The 12,124-nt window shown below is 39.1% G+C and overlaps 1 protein-coding gene across 7 annotated transcripts in view; it reads left to right on the top strand.

Annotated features, from left to right (window-relative positions):
* Window positions 1–12,124, top strand: part of LOC145304375 (uncharacterized) — a 31,275-nt gene that overhangs the window by 17,197 nt on the left and 1,954 nt on the right. For all 7 annotated transcript variants that reach the window (XM_080146250.1, XM_080146245.1, XM_080146249.1 and 4 more), the window contains 3 exons: window positions 8,159–8,276; window positions 8,533–8,640; window positions 9,955–10,039. In XM_080146250.1, coding sequence (XP_080002376.1) covers window positions 8,159–8,276; window positions 8,533–8,640; window positions 9,955–10,039 — 311 coding nt within the window. The remainder of the gene's footprint in view (window positions 1–8,158; window positions 8,277–8,532; window positions 8,641–9,954; window positions 10,040–12,124) is intronic.

The raw sequence follows: 12,124 nt of genomic DNA, 5'->3' as shown, positions 1-12,124 counted from the left end.
TTATTTATAACCACGTAATCTTAATTGCTTTTTAAAAATCATTTTTCTCTACGGTTAAGAATCTTTGGAAACTTTGGCTTTAAAGGAAAATTATTTGGTTTAATAAATCATTGTTAAATGCAAAAATAAAGGCACATAAAAAATTACTAAAACATATATTAATCATAATTAAGTTTCATGCTTAGCTGGCTAAAGCCTTTTTAAAACTACATATAATCGTCCTATACACCATTCTTCTTAATAAAATTAACAAATTCTACCTGAAGTTCTTATGGTTTCAAATCCCTGGTATACTAGGGTCGTTCACACACTATGAGACCAATGATAGGCCCAATTTTGTTCTCCGAAATCTTCACACACTCATATCTCATTCAAAAGTAACGAACGTGCGCATCAAAATATATAAACAATCCATGCCGCGTCACATTATGAAAGGAAAGTCAAAAAAGACGACATTTGCGCTTAGTTTTAGGATAATGATAAGGAATTAATTTCGAACTTGATAAACACAAAGCTTCCTCGAAAAGAGGTTAAGACACACCCCCCGTTTGAAAGTCAAATTAACTTCCTTAACGAGATTCAAGGTTTTTTTTTTCACTGAGCACTAGCAACATTTCTCACTAAACTCAACTCACCATAATCACATGAGAATGGCCACATCCCAAAAACCGTGACAATTTTTGCTCCTAACTAAATGAAACCCCGTGAAATGCATACACAATATTATACTCCTCACTAGGACTCATAATACCTCACATTTAGGATAGAAGGATGGGAATTGGTTTGTACCATACAACATTCCATGCACATGACACTCACAAGATCACATACACAAATCCTAAAATGGATAATCCTATTAATCATGATGTTGTAAATATAACAACTTATACTGAATAATAATCATTTCATAATCAATAGGTAATAAATCATTATTAATAAATCAATAAGTACCTACGAAATCAGGTTGAAATGTAAACAATAATGGTAAAATAAAACGAAATAAATCTTAGACAAGAAAATTAAGATTTATAGGTACTTAAAACTAAATTTGTTAAGCATCAAAAAGAGTAGTAAGAAAAAATATTTCAAAATCCTTGGGCAGAAAGTTTTTCAAACTTAATGAATAAGAACTGTACTATCTTAATCAACAATAAAACTTTTCAATACTTAAATAATAGCAAAATAATAATATCTTCGTTAGAATTTTCATCGGAATTATGAAAAAAATACCAATTTTTCTTTGTAAAAAATATGAGACTTTAAATATGAATTTTCAATCATTCCTTGATCTGAATAAAAATGTTTTACTTGATTGAAATTCATATATAATTTTTAAAAAAATCTGCTAAAAAATACTTGATTTTTTTCTTTAGAATAAATATCGAATCACGCAACCTCGACACATTTATTCTTTTTCAGTAAACTTTTCAGGTAAGTTTTATAATGAATTGTACTTTTGAAAAGAAATTAAACTCAATAAAATTAAATTTGAGCATTTGAAATAAAATAAAAATTAATCGCATTTCATTTGATTCTTATTTTAGGCATAAAAATAGGCATATGAAAAATGTGGCTTTTTTTCTAAAAAAAATCTCAATTCCCATAAAATAAGAATCAATTATTAATCATAATTTTTAACAACTGCCTGACTGATACAGCATGTTCTTCTAGGGGAGATTTATCTGACAGCCTGAACAAGACTCTTGCAGTCTTTCTCCCATCCTCAATCCTCGTCACTCGGCCCATCCTCAAACATCTCATCAGCGGGTTGGTACTCGTAACCAGAACTATATCTCCGTCGGCTAGTGGCTCCGCCATCTCATCCTTCCACTTGGACATCCGTAATATCTTCGGTAGAATCTCCTGGCGGTAGGCAGTCCAAAACTGGGCAGACAAATCTTCTAACAACTTCAACCTGGAGGAAATTTGGTCCTCCGGTTTCATCGCCACATTGCACAACGGCTGGCGGTCAACATTTCCCAGCAGCTGGCCAGGGGTAATCAGCCGCCAATTCTCCACGTCGTTCGCAGCTTCTATCGTCAATGGTCTGCTATTCATTAACTTGCTAACCTCTGCCAGCAGCACCAGGAGCTCGTTGAAATTAACAGAACTATTCACCAACTTCTTGGACAGCAATCTCTTGGTTAATCCCACCATTTTCTCAGCTTGCCCAATAAAATGGTGGGCTCGGGCCGGGATCTGAGACCAAGAAAACTCTACCTGGCTGCCCAACTTCTGCTCTAAAACCTTGCGAGCACCGGATAATTGTGTGCCCATGTCGCTTACTATGACCTTCGGCAGACAATGAACAGCCTCCAACTTGCGCAGGGACAACAGGATACTGCTGGTATCATACTTTTCCAAGGCATCTAACCATAACGCCCCTGAGAACCTGCAGACCACCACGAACACCCACACCTTCTTCGTTGCTGTCTGACTCCTCGTTTTGGCGGCAGCTCTCCTCGTAACCAGCGGACCCATCAGGTCGACTTGCACAGCTTCAAAAGGCCTGCTCGGGACCAACTTGTCAGGTAACACATCCTTCATGGTAGTACGACATTCCTTGGCCCTCTCAACACTGCAGGGCCAACACTTCTTCACTTCCATGATGGACAACCTCCTTGCCTTCACAATCCAGCACCAACGGCGGCTCTCAGCTAAAGTTCCACGGACACCAGAGTGAAGCTCAACATGCGCTTCTCTCATAAAAACAGCAGCTAACCAATTACCAGGCTCCAAAATTATTAAACCTGGCATGTCTTCAAATATCATTTTACGGCCACCAGTAATGGCGTCAATGACGGGCTCTCCACGACCAACCATTTTAAGAATTCTCATCTCCCTGGTCACATAATTTCCTCCGGGACCAACGACAGGCCAGGTCAATGATACTTCATGCACTAATGGATTCAATGACGCATAATTGCCTTTAGCGTCATTTATCCACTCATCCTGTTGGCTACATGACACAATGAAAAGTTCCGCCGCCGCCATAAAATTGTACAAGGACGGCTTGTACACAGAATCTGCGGCTGCTACATGACTACCAGCGGCTGTAGTCTTACCTTCTTGTCTGCTCTTTAGCTTCTTCAACCAGGTGTTCGCTACTTGCAGGACAGCTGCCATAATACGTTTGGCCTGTCCAAATGATCTCCTGTGCTTAAACCTAAAGACATCTTCAGCGGCTTCTCCGGCAACTTTCATTGAACATAACTTAACCATTTTGGTATTCAACTCCTCTGGTGGTAAATCCTGCTTGACTTGTTCGGCAGTTTTCACCGGCCACGCACTTTCATCCTGGCGCAACCATTCTGGGCCCAATCTGTACCTGGAACCTGGTCCCAAATCTGATACCTTGCAGGTGCTTCTGGTGCCCAAATCTGCAACATTGTGTGTCCCCGGGACCCACCTCCAGTCATCCTTGTTGGTTGCAGATTGAATTTCTCCAATGCGATGAGAATTAAATGTGTTCAACATAGCACTGTTGGAAACTATTTGTGATAAAACACACGATGAATCAGTAAAGTACATCACTCTGATAACATCAAAGGGCAGGGCATCTCTGATGGACTTTGACAACCTTGTGGACATCTGGCAACCCATCAATTCAAGGCGTGGAATTGATTCACACTTGACCGGCGCAACTCTTGACTTGGTGGCTAGCAGAAACGTTTCAAATCCTTGTCTAGTTGGCCACCTCAAATATGCCATACATGCATAAGCCTCTGATGACCCATCCGAAAACATCATCAAGGATGGAAGGCCAGTTGGTTCCTCCGGGACCACACAACGGTCAAACTCCAATTTAGCGACCTCAGCTCTGTCCTCCAGCGACTTAACAAGTTCATCCCGTAGACTTTTTGGAATGAAATCTTGCCAGCCCAAATTCAGCAAACATGTTTTCCGCAGGACAAGTTTAATTCTCAACAGAATAGGGCTGCAAAGCCCGATCGGGTCGAAGGTCTGGGCGGCGAACCTGTGGACCATCTTCTTTGTCAGATTCTCGTCCAAGGCGTCCTGGAGGTTGTACAAATCAGCATCCTCTTTCACCTTCTTTCCCTTGACTTTACCATCTTGGTTTACTCTTGTGGCGATGGATAACACATCGGTGGCTGGCTTCCATATCAGCCCGAGAACCTTGGTTGGTTGGCAATCATCTCCAGAATAAATGACTTGTTTGAAGGAAAAACTACCTTTGCCGATAATTCTGTCGGCCTCTTTCATCATCTCCTTGGCTTCTGGCTTCGATCCTGCTCCCGAAATAACGTCATCTATGAAGCTGTGCTTCTCAAGCTTGACTGCAACTGGAATCTGAGGTAACTTGAAATCCTCATCAGGGTAGGTAGGTATTTGTGGCTCCTTCCATAATTCAGGTTTAGCAACAATTTCACTACCGTTTATCTGCCCCTCTCCATACATTTCCTTGATCTCTGCTTCACTCTTTCCGCCGAACAGGCGGGACGTCAACTTCAGGGCTGTAACTGCCAAATTTCCCGCAGCCAACTCGCCAAAATTCACAACTTTAGTCAGGTAAATTTCAAGAGGACCGTCTGGCGTCGGGGAAAATAAAACTCTCTTCATCTGGCTGTCGAACTCTGTGGCCAGGATGGAGTTATAAAACTTGGAAATATCCGCGGTTAAACCAACCTTGTAACCGCGGAAAAGCAACAAATGATAAAAAATCTTCTGCATTGGCGGCGGGCCTCCCAGCATTATGTTATTAAAACTGGTACCTTTGAACGTCAGAGAACTATTTGCACACAATCTCATGGGTGTGGAACTTGAATCCTCCTTGAAAGCAACCACTATTGATGAACAAGACTTAGGCCCTTCATACTGCAATTCTTCAGGCGTGGCTTTTTGAAATACGCCTCTGGATATGGCGTCGTTGAATACCTCCACATACATTCCATAGGTACCTTCCTTGACCATCTTGGCACGATCCTTTTCAGCAATTTTGCGGGCTAAACTCTCATTGTAGGGCAAAGTGTGAGGATCTTCAATATAAGCATATTGACCTGTCCACTTGTTGGACTGCAAGTCTAGTGTTAAACCTGCCTCAATTATCCTCTGCCTCTCACGCTGGTCCCAGGTAGTGCCGTCGGCCATAGCCTTGCACTCTTGACAGGCGGTACATCCTGGACAAAGTGCCTGCGGCTGTACGCCAAACGATTCAGACGTCAGAAAGTCTGGCAAGGTGCCTCCACTGACACTGACAGCCTTATATGCCGACTTTTGATCTCCAGCTCCACCGTCAGCACTCGTACAGATAAAACCACTACCAAATATGGTTCGCCACAACATAGACTGGCCCACTTTCTGGTAGGTTGATGGAAACACGTCAGGATGTGTATTTCCAATGATGATATCTAAGCCTCCACTAATATATGTAAATCTTTCTGGCGGCATTTTAAATATCTCGGCGGCAGTTTCTGGGTGGACCGAGCGCATCTCGTTGGCCCCGCCGAGGGTAGGCATGACAGCTGCCTCAAACTCCCTCAAATTGCCGTCCCTATCCTTCAGATAAAACACAACATTGCGGCAGGAAGACTCACTGCCGTCAGCTACAGAAATAGTTGTATATCTGCCGGTAGATTTCAGCTTCAACTTGTTGGATAACTTCTCAGACACAAGTGGCAAATTTGCACCAGAGTCAAACATGACAGTGGCGTGGCAGGTGCCGCCGCCAGGTGCTACAACAGGAACTAACTGAAGTAAGAAGGTACAGGGGCTGGGTGCAGAACTTGACTTGTAGACTGTATTCACACCAGCACTAGCCTCATGGAGTAACCTAGAATGGTATCTGTCGCAATTATTTGTACCACAAACACCAAGCTTATCCGATTTATTACACTTGTCAGCAGTATGGCCGTCACACAGGCAGAGTTCACATAACTTCTTCTGCTGGACAACTTTCTTTCGGTCAACCACATCCATCTTCTTAAACGTGAGGCAACGGAAAATCGGGTGTTTCTCCTTGCAGCTCTCCACAGGACATGCACTGTTCCACTTGGAAGCCTTGTCCTTTCCAGCCTTTCCATTCTTATTGTCGCTGCGGCCAGATACTTGCGCGGCGGCAGCTCTGTCACGATTTCTCTTGCCGGCGCTAGTGTCATAGGACATATCACCGGCCAACATTGCTCCCCTGGTCCTCTCCAGCAGTTCTACAATCTTCTGGATGTTTGGTTGGTTCATGCTACCTAGCTCCATCATAATTTTCTCTCTCAAATTTTCAGGGCACTTGTCTTTGAAAATATGAATAAGAGTTAGGTGGTTGTAATCCTTAGCTGCAGAACCAACGATGGCTTCTACCTCCTGCATCATGCTCTTGAAGGTAGCAATTGCACTAACCACGTCCACAGGTTTATCAACAGGTTTCATCTTGTTCAGCTTAGTTAAAATCCTCATGAACCGGCGAGTGTTTGATAAAAACATCTGATCGAGAAACGACCATTGTTCATTATGATCTCTAATCGCTGACACTTGCTTGCGTAGTTCCGGGTTGGTTATCACCTTCTCCATACACAACATCAAACTTAACCTCTGGTCAGCAAATCCGTAACCAGAGCACAGATCCTTAAAGACCTGTTTAAAGTTTGGGTAATCCATGTCAGTACCGTCAAAGGACGGCAACAAACTGTTGTCCCAGCGCCCATACTGCGGGTTGGAACTCCGAATATCCACGGCAGACATACTTCTGGAGAGCATGGCAGGTGTCCCACTCTCATCCAAGTTAGATGAACGACGTTCCATCTCTCTAAGCCTTCGGTACATATCACGTACTTCTTGGCGCAACTCCACGGAAATTTTAAGCACTCCCATGTCCATCTTCACCTTCTCAATGACGTCGAGGTTCCTGGCGACAGTGCTTGACCTCGCGTCGTCTGAATCATTGTCAAGCCAGTACAGAATTTTTGTACACTGCTCCAACGACGCATAAACTTTATCTGCAACAGTTTTCTGCTCACTAGCTTCATCCAAATCACGCTTGAACTCGCGCAGCTCACTAGTCTCCATGGCAGGTTTTAGACTTTTTATTAGGTCAGATTGGTCCTTGACCTCACTAAAAATGTCACGAATTGATTTTACATTCACATTTTCACATGAACTAAAACTTTGGCAGGCTTTTAGATTGTCATAAAACACTTTTAACTGTTCGTCAAACACTTCTAGCCTTTCACTGCCAATAGCGATAGCTCGCTCAATTTTCTGCTTTTTGGTTAGTGGCATATTGATTCACTAGGTACTTATTTCACAGAAAAATTGTCACAGTTTATTGCATCAATAATTCACTGGATGCTATTGATCTCTTGATGAATGCTAACGCCTATTCATCAGATACTTTGAAATTGTCTCAACCATGACACTTTGGTTGAGTATGACTTCCGAATTAGCGGGAAGTTCTCGAGATCTGTTGGCGAACATACAAACCCCCAATACCAGGAACCATCAAGTTTCAACAGCAGGTTTGAATATAGATTTATTGATGAAATTATTTCAAAGTCCTGAAATTACAAAATCAATTAGTTCATAATTCCAGTTATTTATAACCACGTAATCTTAATTGCTTTTTAAAAATCATTTTTCTCTACGGTTAAGAATCTTTGGAAACTTTGGCTTTAAAGGAAAATTATTTGGTTTAATAAATCATTGTTAAATGCAAAAATAAAGGCACATAAAAAATTACTAAAACATATATTAATCATAATTAAGTTTCATGCTTAGCTGGCTAAAGCCTTTTTAAAACTACATATAATCGTCCTATACACCATTCTTCTTAATAAAATTAACAAATTCTACCTGAAGTTCTTATGGTTTCAAATCCCTGGTATACTAGGGTCGTTCACACACTATGAGACCAATGATAGGCCCAATTTTGTTCTCCGAAATCTTCACACACTCATATCTCATTCAAAAGTAACGAACGTGCGCATCAAAATATATAAACAATCCATGCCGCGTCACATTATGAAAGGAAAGTCAAAAAAGACGACATTTGCGCTTAGTTTTAGGATAATGATAAGGAATTAATTTCGAACTTGATAAACACAAAGCTTCCTCGAAAAGAGGTTAAGACAGTTAGACTGTAAAATCAATCCACAAAAGGTAAAATTTCAGTAGCCTTCATGAAGACCGTATCAAACATGATATATTGCAGGTGACCGCCATGTGAGTGAGATAGCCTCCATGGCCTTGGACCTCCTCGCAGGATCTGTTGTATTCCAGATTCCTCACAGGCCAAACTCCAGGCTTAATATCAGGATGGGCATGCACAGGTAAAATCTATGTGGATAAAGATATAAAAAAAGTAACACCTGTTAGACAACCAACTCTCTGATAGTGTCTGAGTTATTGATGTTCCCACAAAAATACAATGAAAAATACACCAATAATTACTTAGAATAATTTATTTCTATATTAAAATTTCTATAGGACTTGCCTCATTATCTATAATGGAAGAACTGTGAAGTAGAAGCAGGAAGAAAGTAATCTTTCAAATATTTTCATATTTTTAGTTTTTTCTTTTTCTAGTGGGCCTGCATGTGGAGTAGTAGCTGGCAGCAAGATACCCAACTATTGTGTCATGTCTGATACTGCTAATATTGCCAGAGTTATGGAGAAAATGGGAGAGGGAATGAGGTCAGTAACATCAGTGATAGGTCCATACAAGATTAATTTGTCTTCTATTTATCCTTGTATATTTTTTACTTGACAGGCACATTTCTATCTTGTAGTACTTTAAAACTCCTAAAAAATCAATGATCATTAATTTGGACACAGTTGAATCATTCTAACATTGTATGATTACTTTGAAAATAAGAAATAATCTTGAAAGCATAATATAGTCATAATTCATAAGAGTTCACTTTTAGGATATTTATTTCGCAATATTGATAGTTACTTATGACTTGATTTATAATTCACTTTGCTATTCAATGTGCAGTCACTCTATATTAGTATTTTGTTCAGGTTCATATTGTTGGATCAGGGATAAGGGATAGGAAACCTGGCTATAAATTAGGTCTCGGCCTGGTTTTGAAAGGGATCATGCAACTTTTACCATTTGCCTAATTTAATGACCTTACTGGCGGACGGCTCATATTGGCTACCGCTCTAAACCAATAGTGTTCTGTGATTTGGGCTTGTTTTGTATCAACCAATCACCAATTGGCGGAAATTTAAGAAGCAGACAATTCTAGAAAAAATAATGATTTTGTCTGCTACAAAAAAATAAATATAAATGGTGTTAGATCACATTAGTTTAATTATTTAATCTGCTTAGAGTTAAACATAAAAAAAGGGCCATATAGAAAAAACAAAAATAACGGGATTATTTTTTTGGAAAGAAGGTAGCTACGAATTTTCATTTGGTAGTTTATAAATTAGATGTTGTATTTTGAATTTTAAAAATTTAGTACGGAATTGATACAACACCTTTACCCTAATTTTTGTACAATACAACACAGTACAGATATATCATTACATTATAGTATCCAAAGAACTTGATAGAATGTTACCCAAGTGCATATTTATTTATTTATTTTGAATTTTAATTAGCAATGAAATTTTCAAATAAAATTTTTACTCATTAATAAAAATGCAAATAATACAAACTAAAATCTGTCTGAGGGAAACCCATCAATAGCTTTCTGACAGTTCAAATTACCAAAGTAAAAGATAAAAAAATTTTGGGAGAGAAAAAACTTCATTTTAACAAAAGCCATTAATATATAGGTTTATAAAAAGTTATGTTTTTTACTTTAAACTAGCTACCTGAATTTGATTCTATACTTTATCTACACACACACACACATTAGCGTTTAGGACGAACCACTGCGTCATCCCAAAACTGGTTTATTAGGCCTAGGCTTGAAATAGGCCTGAAATAATATTTTCCTACGTTTCCCATCCCTTATCCCTGTGTTGGATTTATTCACTTCATTTTTTTTTCAGGATCCATATAAGTGCCACCTCCAAGGAGCTGCTAGACAAAGTTGGAGGCTTTAGGTGTGAATATAGAGGCGTACTCGATATTGGGGTAAGTTTATTTAACATTTAGTTAACATATTTCTTTTCAAAAACCTGCTCATTAATTGGAACGGATCTCGGCTCAATTAAAGACCTTAAAAATAGTCTCTACTGCTGATATATAAGACATAAATAGTAAAATTAAGGGGATGCCTTAACCAATTACAGGTGCAGCTTATTATCATGCAAAGTTAGGACTTTCATAAGCAATAGATGGTGTATCATGCTTTTTATTAATGAAATTTGTTACGACAAAATAAGAATTAATGGTATTTCCAAAACTTAATAAAAGAAGACCTTTATTCCCATATTAGATATTCCAAAATTATAAATCTATAATAACTCATAACATAAACTGTTAGGACTCCCAGACAAGATACCAAAAGTCACTAGCTAAGATTAAACTTAGAATCTTTGCCTTCATAGTACCCATTTATTTTCTTCTTATAAATTATGCATTGATTATTAATAAGAAAACCATTTGTAATAATGATTTGATGACTAACAAGGGATTAATAATAGTTTACAATGATGTCAAACATTATAATACAAGGACAAGTATGTGCATAAGAAGCTCAGCATTAACAAGCAAACAATGTTTAAAAATAATGTTTTGTTCTCAAGGGTGACAATAATATGTAGTTAGTCAATTTAATTTGTTTCATCAGTACGGGAGGTGGGTGTCTGTGCATGCTTGCTACACACTTTGAATGAAAGCACCAATATATATGTACATCTTTGAGGTTCTTTTAAGGATTTTATAGATTAAAATTATTGGTTGAAATATTTGTAAACTGCAAGTTTAAACAACCAAATCAAGATTTAGAATTAGTCCTAAAGTATAAGATAGAGAGAATGCAAGTTTATAAAACCATGAAAATCAGATTAATTGTAAGTCCTGGTTCATCCCTCTTTAAATTCTTCCATTTTTTGTCTTTACTGAATGTAACGCATGACGTTGAAATAGTGTGACATACGGATGAACATTTATATATATTACCTAGTTCTATAGTAGCTGCGCTACTAACAAAAACATAGTTTCTGTAAGTCTAGACATTAGTGGTTTAACAATTAACAGTGCAACAATGGAATTGTTTGGTATTATCCCCAGAACCAATGAGTGGAACATAGAAACCCCGTGTCTTTTCAAATTTTTAAAAGCTTGTTTCTATTACATGTGTTGAGTTGTTCTTAAAACCTAGCCTTTGATAAGCATTAAAAATACGTTTTCTATTCAAAACTTTATTGTAGTCCACTTGCAGAATTGCAGAAAATTACGTATAGAAAAATATATATTACACTAGCACTTGAGGTAAGAGGGTAGGGGGAGTCCACCCCACCCACACCAGGGGCGTCCAAGCTTTTTATTTTTTTGGGGGGGGTAAAATTTGCTTGGGGGGGGGGGGGTAATTACCCCCCCTGAAATCTGTTGGCAGGGGTAAATTTAGTTTACCCCCCCCAAAATTCACCCCCGGGGTAAAATTTTTGGGGGTGTAATTAAAATTTTATTAAATATATAGTATAAAAAAGGGCGCGAAGCGCGCAAAATTTTTTTTTATTAGAGATTTTTTATTTTTTTGGGGGGGGGGGGGGGTAATTACCCCCCAAAATTGTTTGGGGGGGGGGGGTAAATACCCCCTCATAAATGGTTGGGGGTTCCTACGGCACCCCCAGGGTAGGGGTAAATTTTGAATGGGGGGGGGGGGGTAAAATGAAAAAAATTTTGAGGGTGCCTACGTTTGGGGGGGGGGGGGTAATCGCCCCATTACCCCCCCCCCCCTTGGACGCCTATGACCCACACTGTCAATTTAAGTTTTGAAAACAAAAAGTAAAACAATTATTTTTTTCTTTTGAGGGGAAGGGCGGGGCAAAGTGAAGGAAGCAAAGCTATCTTAGAAGCTACGGAAGCAGTTGCAGCTTTATTGAAAAGAGCAATTAATTTGTAATAGGTCCTGTCTTATAATTTCTGTTTTCTAAAAAAAGCGATAAATAATATAATCAGTGTGCTATCACTTCTGCAAAATGTGTCACATTATCAACTCAGCAGAACCCCTACATCCGCAGGGTGCCCCTACCCTCATCATTGAACATCCCT

The sequence above is a fragment of the Acartia tonsa genome, chromosome 13 (genome assembly GCF_053477335.1).
Source record: "Acartia tonsa isolate MP-2025a chromosome 13, ASM5347733v1, whole genome shotgun sequence".
In the NCBI taxonomy this organism is placed as follows: domain Eukaryota; kingdom Metazoa; phylum Arthropoda; class Copepoda; order Calanoida; family Acartiidae; genus Acartia; species Acartia tonsa.
The sequence above is the reverse complement of the archived record's forward strand: the minus strand, read 5'-3'. Positions and strand labels throughout refer to the sequence as shown.